Consider the following 16,377-nt stretch of genomic DNA (forward strand, 5'->3'; position numbering starts at 1 on the left):
AATCACAGTGGAGATGGCATTATGGCGCATGTGTTTGTGAGTTTCTCTCTGCGTGGAGGCAGACGTGTTTGTTTGCTGTGTACATGTTTGGATAAGCCTTTGTCTGGATATACGGCTTCCCGTGTGTGTGTGTGTTTGTGTCAGCTCAGATAGATTTTGATTCTAAACCACCGGGGTATCTCAATCCCACAATGCATCGAGAGAGGTGCCAAATGAGGAAAGTAGCATTAGCTACAGAGATGAGTAACCACAGTTTGTAGGCTAAAAAAAGTGCTTTTCTTATTATTATGGGGTCTGTATAAGTTCATTCTTCTTACAGACACAATAATAGAACTTTTCTCAGAAGAAAAGAATAATGGGAACAGAAAAAACAAAAACTTCTCATTCTCTTTTTTGTTTATAAACTGATGGAGTCCACTATCTTTGCAAGTTAATAAAATAAAAACCAAATGTTACACCACTTTTTGTTAAGTAAGCCTATTTTTAGAGGCAATATGTCTTCGTAGATCCTCCAGTAGGTCATAAAGATAGTCTTGATAATAATTGTACTCTTGAAACTTGATGTGCACAGCTAAATTCACATCTTATCAGTTACTACCAGCAGTTACAAGGATTTGGCAGCAACCAGTGAGAAAAAAAACGAGAAACTAAAGTGCTCACAGTAGATCAGGCAGTATGGCAATACTGTTGAAAAAAAAAAAATAATGATTTGCAACAAGAGAACTGAAGACAGCATAATCACTGGCTGCAGTAAGGTGAACAGGATCATATTAATGTCTTGGCATTTAAATTTTTATGCTTCAGTAAATTCAACATATTTGTACATTACCAGTACCATAATTTAATCCATGTATACAGCCACAATTTGGATAGTTGGTCAATTTACTGCTTCATATAGACATCTTGTAAACATATTGAGTCATCACAGATAATGAATCTCTTTGAAAGCCCGTTTGACTGCATAAAGATGAGGCAAGCAAGTAATTTTGGGGTTTTGTGTGGATCAAAGATACTGAGTGAACTTAAGATTTTGCTGTGATCAGCGAATCGAATGGACAAAAAATTGTGTTTGACTTATGACTACTGTGCAGCTGCTTCATCCATCTTAAAGCTGCTGTCATCCAAGTGTGGGCTTTGTGGCTGCATATTTTGCATTACTGTTTGCTTATATTACTAAATATTGTTTACTTGCTCACAGTGGAAAAACAAACAAACAAACAAAAAACATCTTCCATTTCCCTGTAGCCCTTCATTGCAAAGTCTGGAACAAAGTCTAGCTTACCATACCCAATACAACCAATCATAGTCCAGTGCAACAGGTTGTTGCACGATATAGATGAGGAAAAAAGGGGTAACGAAAAAGATCGACCCAAGTTTGGAGTCTTTATGAGATGTTTTCAAGCGAGTTTAGTCCTATTGGTCATCTTAAAAGCCTCCACTACTGTAGGCCCAGCAGCTGAATGCTGATTTCCCATAAACTGAGCTGAAGCTGGGGGTCCAACGATGGTGGTGTTGTCACCTCCCTGTGCCCGTTGGCCCAGTAGCCTCCTCTACAGTCCCCATCCAGTGCTGGTGACAGAGCAGCCGACAACACAGTGGCAGCGCCCTCTACAGGAGTCTAGGAAAACCACAAGAACACAACATCCAAGATACTGTGAATCAAAAGTAAACAACCAACTAAAGAATTAGGGATTACATGATAAGGAATTATTTGTATAAAATGTATGCATTTATATGTGTGCGAGAGAAAGAATGTCACTGTTAGACTAACTGACTGAGTGTGCAGATGCATGCATGTGTGTGAGAAATGGGAGTTGCTGCAGTTGAATGTTCTCAATGTTAGCGGTGACACCGAAAGGTTTGAGCTGAACACATCCTGAGAGCATCAACAGCACACTTGTATGAAAATGTAAATGTCGCAGTACCTCAATAATCTAAAAACATAAAATGTAGTCATTTATAAGAATCATTTTGTCAAGAGCCTGTTTGTCTGCATGACAAATGGCAGCATTCAATTTGTTTGTTCACACATACTGTAGATGGCTTTTAGTGCTAAGAGAAAGACTACCAACAGAGCATTTTGAGACTAAATATATAAGTTAGGTACTTATTACAGCTCACCTGTTACTGTGCTGTTTGGCCGTCCTGCTTTGCGTACAAAAAGGCTGCAACTGTTAAATTTACACTTACTTCCTCTGAATACTGTTGAACTGTCGAAAATATGCTACTAGATTAGTCTATTTTTCTATGTATTGGTAGTTTTGAAATGATCATCTGTGAGGTATCTGATATTTATATATACTTTTTTTTTTTTACCTTATTTCATTTTACTACAGTAGCTCAGTAGTACCCTTTTTAGGATTTAAATATTTAGGTCATTTTATATTTGCATCTGTGAGATTCATTTCTTTTGAGTTTTTAAATTAATACTTTTGGGGTTGATTTTATTCAATGCTACTGACTATGAATAAAAATATACTGTATATTAGGTAATATGTATATGTGCAAATAATTTTTCCTCTGCGCTGGCTTGTTCAAGCTGTATCAAACTGTGTGTTTTAAAGCACCGGGGAAAATGTCATGCTGGCATAATGAGAGTCTCAAATGTTTAAATATAAAAATAAACAAATTAAAATGTCAACCCTTTAGAAAGCAGTTGTATTTAAGCCACAAGTAAGTTACGAGTTACAGCAGCTTCAACCCATTTCAGTGCAGTTTGATATTTTGGTCAAGAACATGCGGCATGTTTAGTGATTCCATATTTGGAGACACTGTTTTTGCATTGAAAGTATGTTCTTTATGAGTTTAGCTTTCTACTTCAGGAATTTAGTTCGTGTCGTCTCCCTCACCTCTTTGCCTCATAATCGTTATTTTATTTAGATCAAAATGGCTCACTGCAATCAGGCTTTTCGTTTAGCACCGGTTTTATTTCTTACTGATGTGAATGGGCCATTAGAGAGGAATTGTACCCACAGGAAACACCAAAATGAAAAGTGGGCACAGTTACAAAAAGTGCAGCGCCAACATGGCAGCATTTAGTTGCCAAGGAAACTAAAAAAATACTCAACAAAGAAAAGAAAACAGCAGTATAGGAATCAAGTGGATGTTTAAAATTAATAATATTATAGTCTCAGTGGCCTTCAACTATTCATGTCACCATAAAGAAAACCCAGTTAAAAAAATGAAAATGCAATGCAATAATATGGCTTTAAATAACAATATACGTTGTTTGTGAACAGTTCTTCAAAATGTCATTTGTTAAGTATATCATTCGTATGCTTTAGAAGTAATTTTCATATAAATGTGCAAAAATAGATGCAAAAATATATATTTTTAAAAAACTAACAAGAAAACTGATTCATGTCATATCCTTATTACTGCACTCTATGCAACTTGAATAAAAATTTGCATTGAGACAATTTATCACACCGAGAAGTTCTTTACCCTAAAAAGCAGACGAGCGATTAGACTTTGTGCCATACGGAGTGGGGTCCAGAGATGGCAATACAGAGCAGTGTCCACCATGCCAGGATCCACAGCACATGATCTTACTGGAGTACGTCCACGCTGCATCTCTTGATGAAGGTGGGAACTGAACAACAACTGGGCCAGCTTACTGTTACAATATGCAGCATGAGCTGAATAATGCTGGCTGAAGAAAGAGAAAGAACAAAAAAATGTATTAGACTTTTAACAGAAAACTTGAGTAAACAGCTCCGCTTTGTTTTGGTCCACTTTTAATAGGGCACGACTTTTGCTATAATATCAGAAAACTTTTTTTTTTCTTCAGTTTTGCTTAGAAACAGCAAAAAATAAGATGCGATCCTTTTCAGATTTCTGTTCCTTTCAGTATAAGTATATCATAACATCAGAGTGTGTACCTACCAGCAGTTTAGGTCATTTAGCTTGATCTCCCCAATGCAATGAGCTGATGATGAAACGTTGACCACGGTGGAGACATAACCACATCTCCCAGAGTCCTTCAGTGTATCCAAGAGAAGCCAGGTCAACAGAAAGTGGCCAAGGTAGTTCACACCAAAGTGCTGCTCAAATCCATCTTCTGTACGTCCCTCAGGTACGAGCATTACACCCGCTTAAACACAAACCAACATGAACATACAAGAGTGCAAAATGAATGAAAGCAAATGTATATGTGCATGCAGTTTCAATTCGACAATAATTAAAAATAAACAAAATATAAGACAAACAAAGAACTGTAACAGAATTCTGGTGGTGAGTGGTCTACATTAGCAGTAAGTCTCATTGAGGTCGTGATAAGACGACAGCCCTCCTGCTGTGTCCCCTTATATTTCCAAAGTCTGGGCAAAAAGACGTAAAGAAACACTTAAACGTACTATAAAAACTACATCTAACTGCTTAAAACATCTAATTTTTCTGCCTGTGCATGAAGACATACATGACCCATCACATCAAACAGAGGATTACGTAACAAGGTAGTGTTGTGAGATACAGCCAGCTAGAACACATCGGCTGAAAATTTTGATTTATTTTTTGGGGGGTTTGGTGGAAATATGATAAATACCTTATCTATTGGTCCCTTGAAAGAAATGTTTGATATATGATCCTAAAGAGCACTTTTCTGACAAGTCCAAACCACTAACGATGATTTTAAGCAGAAAAGTCAACTGACTATACTTTCCCTGTGCACTAGCAAAACTATTTTCAATGCTAGTTGAGAAATCTCTATAGAGGTTTCCCTTTTCAAATGACACAGAGCAATCCATGTTGGAATGTGTTAAAAACAAGATTCAGATCAATTTTGAGGGGTTGTTTCTGAGTAGCAAGAAAATTCAAACCGTGTCTCTGGAACCACTAATGAAATCAGGATGATCTGGGAATCAAAACACAGCTTAAAAAAGGCCAGGAGTCTGAAAATATGCTTGGTGTGGTTTGACCAAATATGACTTGATCCCTGATTGTATGTGATCGGTCAGATCTGCAGTGAAATGGAAAGGTATGTCAAAATAGGAGGAAATTGTGTATGACACTTTGAATAGCCATTTGCGTTTGATTATTACTACCACCTCCATACTGCATACGTTTCTTCTCATTCCGCTCCTTGTTGGTTTTAAAATGTCGAGGCGCTTAATGAGTCTAACTACGCTGATTATGTTACACATCAAACAAGGATACCAGAAATTCACCATTACTTGCAACATCCCAAGAGTCAAATGGCACAAAGAGACCTCTGGCTATAAAGACAAAACACTCATTACCTCCAGGTCAGAGACAAAGACAAAGCCATGCCCTACCTTCATACAATTTGCTGTGTTGTCAAATCCAATTCAGCAGGACAAGAGTAAACAACTACTAGATATATTATGAGGTTTTCACTTCATCACTCAGGTTCCCACGTTCCCCCCCTGCCCAGGTTTAGATAAAAAGTCTTCAGATCAATATAATTTAGAGAGGTCATCCTAAATTATGACAAAGCCACTTCTTAGCATTACCAAACCAAACATTTTCATGCGAGTACACATAAATCTACCAGCAGCAATCAATGAATAGTATCAATAAGTTAAAAGGTCCTGGCAAGTTTAAAACGGCACTGAAACTCGGAACAAATTAGCTAATAAGCTATGCTGGTGTATTTCCTTCATTGAGTCTTCATATATTTTGCCCTCACATCATGTTTATGAAAATATGTTCCATTATGGGCACTGGATGAAAATTAGCCATTGTGTTAAATCCACATTTATATTGTTTTAAATGTTAATTATCTGTAATGTGCACTGTCTTTTTAAATAAATAATAAATAACTAAACTTTCTATAGGTTTCTCTTGTAAATGAGTCATTGAGGCTCAATGAGACTAACCTATATAAATAAAGGTTGAATTGAAAACGGCAACAGGTGGTAACATGAGAATGCGCAAAGGTAAATAATTCAGTAATTTATAGTTCTAATACCATGCACCACATTGATATCTAATGTAATGTTTAATACAGATAAAAATGTAGTTGAGTTGAATGTGTATGTACAAAAGTAAAATATTTCTCAGTAGGTCTAGAGCTGTTAATGCTTAAATCCTTAGCACAGCAGTGTATCTTGATACTGTCACTAAACAGCTTTGGAGTTGCACTGTGCTGCAGAAGATTTACATTTTTACCTCTAAAACATCAAGCTTTTTAAAAATCACATGTACTTTACTTACCACCGTTCACCAAAATATTTAGGGGGAGATCCCTTTCCTTGAAGCTCTGGGCAAACTGACGGACAGAATGCAGAGAAGCAAGGTCCAATTTCCTGAACTCCACTGGAATGGACAGGAACACACACACAAAGGCACACAAGTCAGAGCTATAGTAAATGGATTATTCCTGTGAGCAGTTTTGCTGGTAAAACATCAAAGAGTGTATTAATCATCTCATCCAGTAGGCACTCTGTGGGTACTTTCTCCACAGTACTCACATCACTGTTTCCATTTCCTCAGTATATTATAGCAAATCTAAAACTTCCTAATGCTTTCTGAACCCATCAAAGCTTAACACATAGTTATAGAAACTCTAATGTATAATAAGACAAAAAGAAGAAGAGGCCAATACCCATGAGCATGTGTATAAATGTAAAAATGACTGTTTTAGTGTGTCCATGCAAAGGAATTAGACTGATGATGCAGAACAATGAGTTAAAGAAAAAAAAAAGGCAGATGCATTTATATTGTGAGGAAATCTATTTTGATTGGCTGTTAAAAAGGATGATGATACAATCACTTATTTTTCTGTAATTTAGACACTCACATTGTGAGACAAAACTACCAGTACAAAACCTTATTCACTCTGCTTTAGGTCCCAGGCACAAAGTTACAATTTATAACAACTTGCGTATACATAATGACAGCATTTATGTATTTGTTGTTGGCTTTAATTTCAAGTCAAGTTCAAGTTGTGTTTGTCATATGCAAGGTTAACACAGGGTTAACAGTACAATGAAATTCTTAGGATGAGAAGAACCGATTTGACTCGCAAAAAAAAATAAATCATAGAACAAACAAGAAAATACAAGGAATTTTACATTTTATCAATACTGATGGGTGAAATTTGTAGTTTTCATCAAAGGAAGAGCTAAGTTATCCTCTACTAAGCACAATGTTATAAAACAGCCATCAAAATTGAGTTTAAATTTTTGAATTTACAAGTACAGAAGTCCCTCACTACTTCGCGGTTCGTTTTTCGGAGACTCGCTCTTTTGCGGTTTTTCAAAGTAAGATTATGTAAGTAAAATTGATGGGATGAGCTGAACAATCGGCGTGAATTTTTTTAATTTAAAATAAATTATTTTAAATGATTTAGCACCTGTGTGCAGTCCACAGCTGGGAGAAGCTCCCTTCTGCAGCTGATCAGCTAATCTCTGTTCTGCAGCGGAGAAGTGGGCGTGGCTAAAAGCGCTGCAGGTAGCAGAGAGGAGGCAGAGAGGAGGCAGAGAGCTGAAATCATGACATTCTGTGCTCTTTTGGAACGTTTAGTTTAGAAACATTGTTTAGAATATTGCAAGAGTGTGGGAAGGGTTTAAAACACCTTTATATACTCTGTGTGTATATATATATATATATATATATATATATATATATATATATATATATATACTTATACTTATTACTTGTACTACTATTCCTACTTCGCAGTTTTTCACTTATCGTGGGACTTCAGGGTACGAATCCTCCGCAATAAACGAGGGACTAATGTATGCTTTTTTTTTTTTCAGAAATTTAGCTACTTTCATAGCTAAATATTTTCTGCTCCACTTTCACAGATTTGTAATGCTTCAAGTTACCAGTTACCACATTAAATTAAGATCCAAACTTTAATTCCAAAAATCTTTTTACATAAAAACTAAAATAAAATCAAATAAAACTATGCACCAAATCTGATAAAGTACCACTTTCAGCAGTAGAAGTGGACCATAATCTCCACAAGCTTCTCAGAGAAACTCTATTCAGGACCTATTTTCAGCCTCTGTTTCCTTATCCGTTTTGTTGTTTACCATTTCAATAAATAAAACCAAAGATGGACTTTGGTTTTTGTATCAGAGTTTGTGAATTAGTAGAAAGGCTTTCCCACTGCAGACAGCAGTACAGAGTCATTTCCAATCTTCAGCAGCAAATTGAAAACTCATTCCATCGAGAAGTGTTTTAAATTGTTTCTCCACTATTCATCCATGTCTCTAGATATTGCAGTATTACATTTCAAGCACTTTTAGATAGTCACTGGGTTTTTTTTAGGTAAATCTAATGTTTGTATATTATCTTTTTGGTTGGTTCTTACAGAAAAAAAGAATAATAAAATCAACAATTTGTTTAAAGCCACATTAAACAAATACTGTAGTTCACAAAAATACTCCTGCAACTACAAAAGCAGTATACGTAATATACAGTATAAATATAGCAGTATACATGTAGCGTAAAATTACGTAAGAAAGCACAACCCATAAATACAGACTGATGTTTGCTTGTAAAAAAAACGCAATCGCCTGCTGTCAAAAGGTGGGCAGTAATGTTTGTCTGAGTGTGTGTGTGCATGTGTTAAGTTTGTTGTGATAGCAAAATATCTCATGAACTCACAGACAAATTTTAAGAAAACTCAAAGTAATTACTGGATGTGCATTTGCAACTGACTGACTCTTGAAGTCAACTGAATTGAACAAGGTTGCTACTGCTAATCGATTTTAACAAACAAAAATGGCTATAACGTCATGAACTGTGTGACTAATAAGCTACAACTTAGTGTGGTATAAGCTAGGAACAATCCCTAACGCATAGTGCAGGTGCCAACAGACTGCACAATATCTTTGTTTAAAACTTAGCCAATAACTATTTAACTTTACTCTGTCAGAAAAAAACAAAAAAACTAAGACAAATTTTATTTTGGCAGTAATCTTTGAACAGCTACAACTGATTAACTTCTGAGGTCAACCCAATTCAATATGGCCGCCACAGCCAAAATGTCCATTTCAAACAAAAAATGTCTATAACTCAGTTGCTTTACGGATATTGAGCTAAACTTGTGTGATACACATACTCCGAGACCTCTCAGTATCACTTGAGAATGTTTTATTTACTTTTTTGTTATTTTACATCTAGACTGAACTATTGCATTGTTTTGTTATCTGTGTGTCCAAAAACTTAAAAAAGTGCTCAGTTAATCCAAAATGCTGCTGCCAGAGTCTTAACTGGAGTTAGCAGAGATCATATCTCTCTAGTTTTAGCTTCTCTCCAATGGCTCCCTGTCAAATTCAGAATTGAATTCAAAATCTTACTTCTAACCTACAAAGCCCTCAACAACCTAGCTCCATCTTATATTAGAGCTCTCAATGTTCCATGTTTTCCTAACAGAGCACTTCGCTCTCAGACTGCAGGCTTACTTGCAGCTTCTAGAGTTTCCAAAAGAAGAATGGGAGGAAGATCTTTCGTTTATCAGGCTCCTCTCTTGTGGAACCAACTTCCAGTTTCTGTCCATGAGGGCGACACATAGTCCAGTTGTAAGACTGGGATTAAGACTTTCCCTTTTGATAAATCCTATAGTTATGGTTGACTTGTTATGCTGACACATGCTTAGACTACGGTACTAGAGGACACATTGACCACATTTCTTAAAATGAATTGTTACAAATGAATAGTTTTCATTTGAAATTGTTTCTATCTTAACACATGATTCTCGACCTGCCATTGTGTATCTGTTCCTCTTCCTGTTCCTCTCAAACCCAGCTGGTCGAAGCAGATGGCCTCTTGTTCTGAGCCTGGTTCTGCTGGAGGTTTCTTCCTCATGAGGGAGCTTTTCCTTTCCACTGTCGCCTTCATGCTTGCTCAAGATGCAATGAAGTTAAACTCAAAGCAGTCTGCTCCTCAGATAAATAATGTTATTAACTTACTTTTTACGAATATGGATGTTTCTGTAGAGTGCCCTGAGAGGACTTCTGTTGTGACTTGGCACTATATAAATAAACTGAACTGAATTGAATTATTTTCAAAATGTGACCAAAAAGACTAAAACTCCGACACAAAAGTAGGGTGATGTACATTCTTCTGTGGAATGCTATATCTTTAAATTTACCATTGTGCTAATTATCTGCATTTACTAACAAAGATGTGTTGTCTTCTTAAAATGACAGGGCAAACCACCACATTGGACTATAGACAGACAACATTCATACTAGTTTCAGTTCATGAACCGACATATGATAGGATATTGTATAGCAATCACAGTTTTAGAAAGAATAGTAAGTCTTTGTTACAACAAGGATGTTAAGTAAAGAACCATGAGGCCATTCAGTGTGACATGTCTCAAGATGCATAAAGCTTTAGGATTATTCACATGGTTGGGCTGTTTTTAATATAACTGACATATAACAGACCTTAATCCAAACCAAAGCCTTCAAATTCATACCGTATTGTGCATAAGCCTGGATATGTGAAGGTCTTTGGTTTCTGCTGGGTTATGAAGTACTTTTTATATCCAGCTAATCTTTTTTTATTCGCAGTTGTCAAGGTACAACACAAGAACACAGCCATTTCACAAGAAGACCACGACTTTCAAAAAACAAGAACATCTTTTTGTACCTTTCTATAACTTTAGTATGTCTAAAGTGGTTGAAATATTAAAGGACAAAGACAGGAAGAGGACTGAGAGGGAGCAGAGGAGAATTGATGAGACTGATAAAAAAATGGCTGCTGTGCTGGATGAGAGCATGTCTGTTTCTGATGAAGATCTGATAGCAGTCTTATCTCCCAAGACATGCCACTCACCTCCTTCCGAGTGTGTGTTTAAAAAAAAAAAAAAAAAGAGTACAGAGAGGACAACAAACAGATCATGTGTCTACAACTGAATGATGGAGAGTATCAATGTGTCTCAGTTTGTGTGTATGCATTTAAATGATACATGTGCCAAACTCAAACAAATGAATGAATGGTTATATATATTTTAAGTGTCAGTAAGAAGAACAACAATCTTTGAGTACACTCACTTTGTAACCTCAACACATGAAACTACTGGTAGTCTGGAGACTAAGTTTATTTAGACATATTCTATCCCAGCCAATATGTCACAGAAAACTTTTACAAGCACAAAAACGTAAGACATAAAATACATTTTTATAACAAGAAAATCCTCACTATACACATATAATACTTAAAACACAATTAACCTGGATTTCAAACCTTTCTTGATTCTAAATACTTTACCTGATTACTGAGAACATTTCTCTTCCAAACAAAAACACATCCTATATCTCACTTTAGCTCTTTCTAACACAAGTACAGGTAACCTCTCCCTTGATGTGAATTATTATGTTCATAAAAATATAAAAAATAACAGTATGTATCTTTAAATTTGTGTATTGGGGGGCACTCGTGTCTTAGTATGAAAGCAGGTGTTTCTGTAAGTGAAATGACTTTTTCAGCTGATGACATTAGAACCGTTTGCAGTTAAAATGTAAGTTTTGGTACTTTTATGTAATTTCAAACTCCAACTCTGTGTATTAATTTTCAACAAGTTATTTGTAAAATTATGCTGACTAGAAACTCACCTGGCAGGTTAATCAAGGATGATAAATATGCACTGGTTTTTATAATAAACATTTATTTTCCATCTAAAATAATATGCTCTAAATCCTCCTTTAACTAATTTATTGGCTGCCTTTAATGTAAGCACACCAAGTTATTCAGTATCTAGTCTTAGACATACATCTTGGACAAGCTATCGATGATTTATGTGTGTGTGAGGGGGGTATAAGTTATTTGTTTTTCTTTTTATTGATTCCTTTTTTAGATTCAATGTGAAGAATATAAATAATCTTGTCACTGGAACTGGTTAGTGAAATACATCTTCATTTGGTGCATTTTTTGTAGGGGTCATGAGCCAAAGAGGCTAGGCACTCCTGCACTGTGATGCTTTTACTTTCAAGCGACAGTTGTCCTAAACGGTATTTATACAGTGGATCTATAGGTTCAACTTAAAAATAAATCTTAAAAAAAGTTCACATATTTCTGTCCAGTATTAAATAATAAATGGGAAAAGGAAAGGAGCCCAGAAACCGTGAAAAATGGTCCACTGCAAGCCAAGCTCTGTTATTTTCAAACTGTCCATCTAAAAAAAAAATCTTCAAATTCAGTGAGACAAGTGTGATTCCAAACTGAAGAGTTTTCAACTTTGTATGGAAAACAGACATTTAGAAAAAAAATCCAAAAGATTGTTTGTCTCCTGGCTCTTGACAAATCTTTTTTTTTATTTTTATTACCGTACATCAAGTACGTAGTCTTCTTTTCCTCATAAATAATGTTTCATAAACAAGTCAGTTAATGTCCAATCATTAAATAACTACCTACACACTGGGTGAATTACTGGCCATATTCCTCTATTGTTCCATTTGATTTTTCATTGCAATACAATTATAAAAAGAACAAATAAGGCAGAACAAACATTATGGCAGAGCTGCTAGCTTCTATAATCACAAATCCCCATTTCCACCTAGCTTTAACATGCTTGTGTCCTGACTGTGACTACAGTAGATAAGATTAAGCTGGATTACACCTAAATCTGATATTAAAATGCATTGCTGTTAAACACATTAAATTTCTCCTCTTGCTGCCAAAAGCCCAGGGATCTTGCATTACTAGCATGTTTTTAAGGTGGTGGTAAATACCCCAGTGTGAAAAGAATGATTTAGCATCGTAGTCTCACCTAATTTCTGTATTGTTTTGTATTAAATAAAACACATTCAGGGGAAAGATGTCAGACATCCACTTAAATGTTACAGTTTGTAAATTACTGCCTGGTACAATGACCTAAATGGTCATTATGAACAACCTCTTATAAAACAAAGAGAAAGAATTATTAAAAAAAAAAGGTTTACGTTGCGATGTCTGAAAAATGCTGTGAATTCCAAGAATATTAGCTCTGGGCAGCATGCCAGTGTCGGCTCCTCCACAGATGTTTTTAATCAGCTGATGTAACAGAGAAGAGGCTGGCTGGTGCTTGAGCCAACTGCAGCCTTAATATGATGATAACCACTCTTGTTGAGACAGCTGTAAATTCAAATCTGTGGACACCGTGAGGCTGATACGGTGGAAACACAAACACTAGCGTGCACAGATAAAACATCGGTGAAGAAATATTAGATTTGCCACACCGCTACTTTAAAAAAATTACCACATTTTCACGCTCATAATCACACGAACATTGTTCAGGTTTTGTTACACTTAAGTTTGCTTTGAAGTCAGACCGTTTGGAAATATCATTGTTTGTGAAAGTGTGTAGCTGAGTATAGGCGGGGAGAAACTATAATGTGTGTCAACCACATAGGCACTCACACAGCTGGCCTTGCTTCACACTGTTAATCTAGGCATTTGGTTTGAGGCAGACTGTGTTACTTTCAAGTACACCGTGTCTAAAGTTAGTGGACAGACAGCCCAGCCTGCAGCTAATTACAGAAACATGGTGTGTGTGTGTGCGCGTGTGTACATATTCATAATTTTAAGTAAAAATGCCCTAACTTCATTGACCAGCACCTAGTTGCAGTCTGAAGTCATTATCATATGCACACAAATTTATTTTAACTTTTTCTAGGGATAGTGCCTTTTTATTTTAAGTGATTGCAACAAGATGCTGTATGAAATTTATTTTAATGTAGTTGCAAAAAAATACCTCTAATCTAAATCCTAAAACCCAAATATGTGCAGTAATGGTGTACTTGTAGTTCAGTAACGCATATTCTTGGAAAATAGCTGCATTAAAATGCAGAATAGAATACCAATAAATGAAGAAAATAATAGTAATGACAAGGAAAATGCATATAAAACCTGTTCGAAAAGCTGGGTAAAAACTGTTGCACCACTATTTAACTTGCAAACGTTTTGATTTAATACAATTTGTTTACACTGATATAACTATTAATCTATACTAAAATGGCCAACGTTCATAAACACATCATCAAAGTCAACTAGTCAACATAAACCAAGAATTATATAGAAATTTGGGTTTCTTGAAAGCAGCACTGTGTGCGTGCTTTGTCTCTGTCAACCATTGCAAAGCCTAACATAAAAGTGTTATTTGACAAAAGAACAGCAGGAGCCTGAAACAAAGTTCAAGGAGTATACTCGTTCAAAAGAAGAAGAAAAAGAAATGGCATTTTTGATTTTGGTGGAAACTACAAAAAAGTATAAAAATAGCACATTGGAGATGGTGTATTATATCAAGCGAGGTTAAATTATTATGCACTAGAAGAAACAAAGAGAAGTTAAATACTGAGATTTGAGAATAACAAATGAAAATAAAATACTTAAAAGAAAATGTTACCAAAAAAAAAAAAAACCAGCGAGGCTGTAAGGTGATGTAGGAAACTAAAAACAAGAACATGTCTGTATTGTTTTTTTCCCAGGAACTTAACAGATTCTTAAAGCCACTTAGAGAGGTAAAGGTCGAGAGCTTCAGATCTTTTTGCAAGATATTCCAAGAAACAGGAGCGGAGTAGGAGAAGGTCATTTTGCCTAGTTCAGTCCTCACTGAGGGAACACTGCATGTAATAATGTCCTCAGAGCGCACGCTGTAGCTGCACTCACGCAGTGACGTGTAGGAGGAGACGTATGAAGGCAACAGACCAAGAAGTGATTTAAAGATGAAAATGTACCAGTGAGAGAGTCTACGTGAAGTTAATGATGACCAGTTAACCAGTGAATACAGGGTGCAATGATGTGTACGGTAGTTACAGCCAGTTATGAATCTTAGTGCACCATGATACACAGTGTCCAACATCTGCAGGGTGCTTGTAGGGGAGTTCATGTAAATAATGTCACCATAGTCAATGAATATCCTGATGCATGCTCAATAATCCATAATCAATGAAGGGAAGGAAAGTCACAGTTGCAGTTTTACATTGATTATGGACAGTTTATTTGCTTTAATAATCTTATCTTAGCTTGAGAGTTATATTTTATTTCAAAATTATGAATTAAATCTAAGTCAGATCAATGAAGCAGACAAAATGAGTATTGACTCCTAGGCAGATTGGTGTTGGTCCTAATCAAAGAGGCTAATTCTGGTCTTCCTTTAATGACTGAAGTAATTTGCAGCTCAGTCACTTAAATGTAAATATTATGTAAGGGTGATGATTTCCTGGAAAGACGAGTGTTCACAATTATGACATTCAAGTTCACATATATAGACTGTCCTCCTAGAGACTCCATTAAAATGTATTAATCAAATTTAAAGATATTCAGAAGTGAAAAAATTTCCAAAGGTGCCACCTTGAAATCATCAAATGAAACCAGGTCTGAACACTACGTGTCTATTATAAACTGCTGCCCGTTGGTCCATAATAGACAAAAGTAACCAAACTGGGATGGAAGCCAAAGGGCTTTTGGACAGAGATGTTTAAAGCTGCTGCACATACTAATGAGAATCCATTACTGTCTCAACACACTACACACTCAAACACACACACAAAACAAATTCTCATTCGGTGCACAAGCATCTGGCTGTAGACACCCAAGTGTCCCCTATGCCTCGGTGCCTGCCAATTACAAAAGAAGTAATCAATTCCACCACAACCACGTCCAGGGAAATCGACTTCAATGACACCAGCTACACGGCTGCTGTCTCTGTACCTGACATCCACTTAAACACAAGTAGAGGGACCAAGTCGGCCAGCCCTCTGCTGCTTTCCACGACACGGCAGAACAATATACAACAAAGTTCACATTCTAATCAGCAGTGTTACATTTAAAACTAGCTTTAAAAAAGGAGTAAACAGTTTAAGTGTAAATTAGAACAGTAATTTTCAGGAAGAGGGGACGTAACACAGTGGAAAAACTTTTTTTTTTTTTACACAGGCTCTTGAATAAATTCAAATTAGGAACTTTTGTTTTTGTTTGTATAGAGAAAAACAAGATTCCCAGTTTTCTTTCTTTGGTGGTTTTAAAACTTTAATAGGATTTAGAGATTAACTAAATAATGCATTGTTTTTATTCATACTTTATATATCATATTTCAAAAGAGTTAAAAAATGTTTATTTAAATCATTCATAATTCTAAGAGCTTTAGCTTTGCTTGTCTAAGAGAGTAATGTTGAAATTGTCTGTCATGTCAAAGAAAACCAAATTCAGGGCTGACGGGCAGTAAGGAAGTTAAAGTAAATTATGTATTTCCTTAAAAATAAAGACCAATAAAAACTTAAGTAGGTTTGTAGCAGTTTCACTTTTACTGTTTAAATTCATGTCTTTATGTGATATTAGGACATCTGCTTGTAAGAATAATAAAACTTGTCTTTTCAGGGGTTGCCACAGCAAGTCATCCTCCACCATCTCACTCTGTCCCTCTGCATCCTCTACCCTTACTCCAGATACCACTATGTCCTCTCTAACTGCATC

General features: G+C 35.9%; 1 protein-coding gene across 1 annotated transcript in view; it reads right to left on the reverse strand.

The window, feature by feature from the left end:
- Positions 1-1,424: 1,424 nt before the first annotated feature.
- The window catches only part of LOC119419076 (dehydrogenase/reductase SDR family member on chromosome X-like), a 32,037-nt gene continuing 17,084 nt past the window's right edge, over positions 1,425-16,377 (reverse strand). Inside the window, exons 4-7 of the mRNA XM_037686374.1 lie at positions 6,175-6,276; positions 3,886-4,093; positions 3,445-3,652; positions 1,425-1,618 (exon numbers count right to left, since the gene is read on the reverse strand). Coding sequence (XP_037542302.1) covers positions 1,439-1,618; positions 3,445-3,652; positions 3,886-4,093; positions 6,175-6,276 — 698 coding nt within the window. The 3' untranslated portion in view covers positions 1,425-1,438. The remainder of the gene's footprint in view (positions 1,619-3,444; positions 3,653-3,885; positions 4,094-6,174; positions 6,277-16,377) is intronic.

Source organism: Nematolebias whitei, chromosome 13 (genome assembly GCF_014905685.2).
Source record: "Nematolebias whitei isolate Nwh7 chromosome 13, NemWhi1, whole genome shotgun sequence".
Classification (NCBI taxonomy): Eukaryota; Metazoa; Chordata; class Actinopteri; order Cyprinodontiformes; family Rivulidae; genus Nematolebias; species Nematolebias whitei.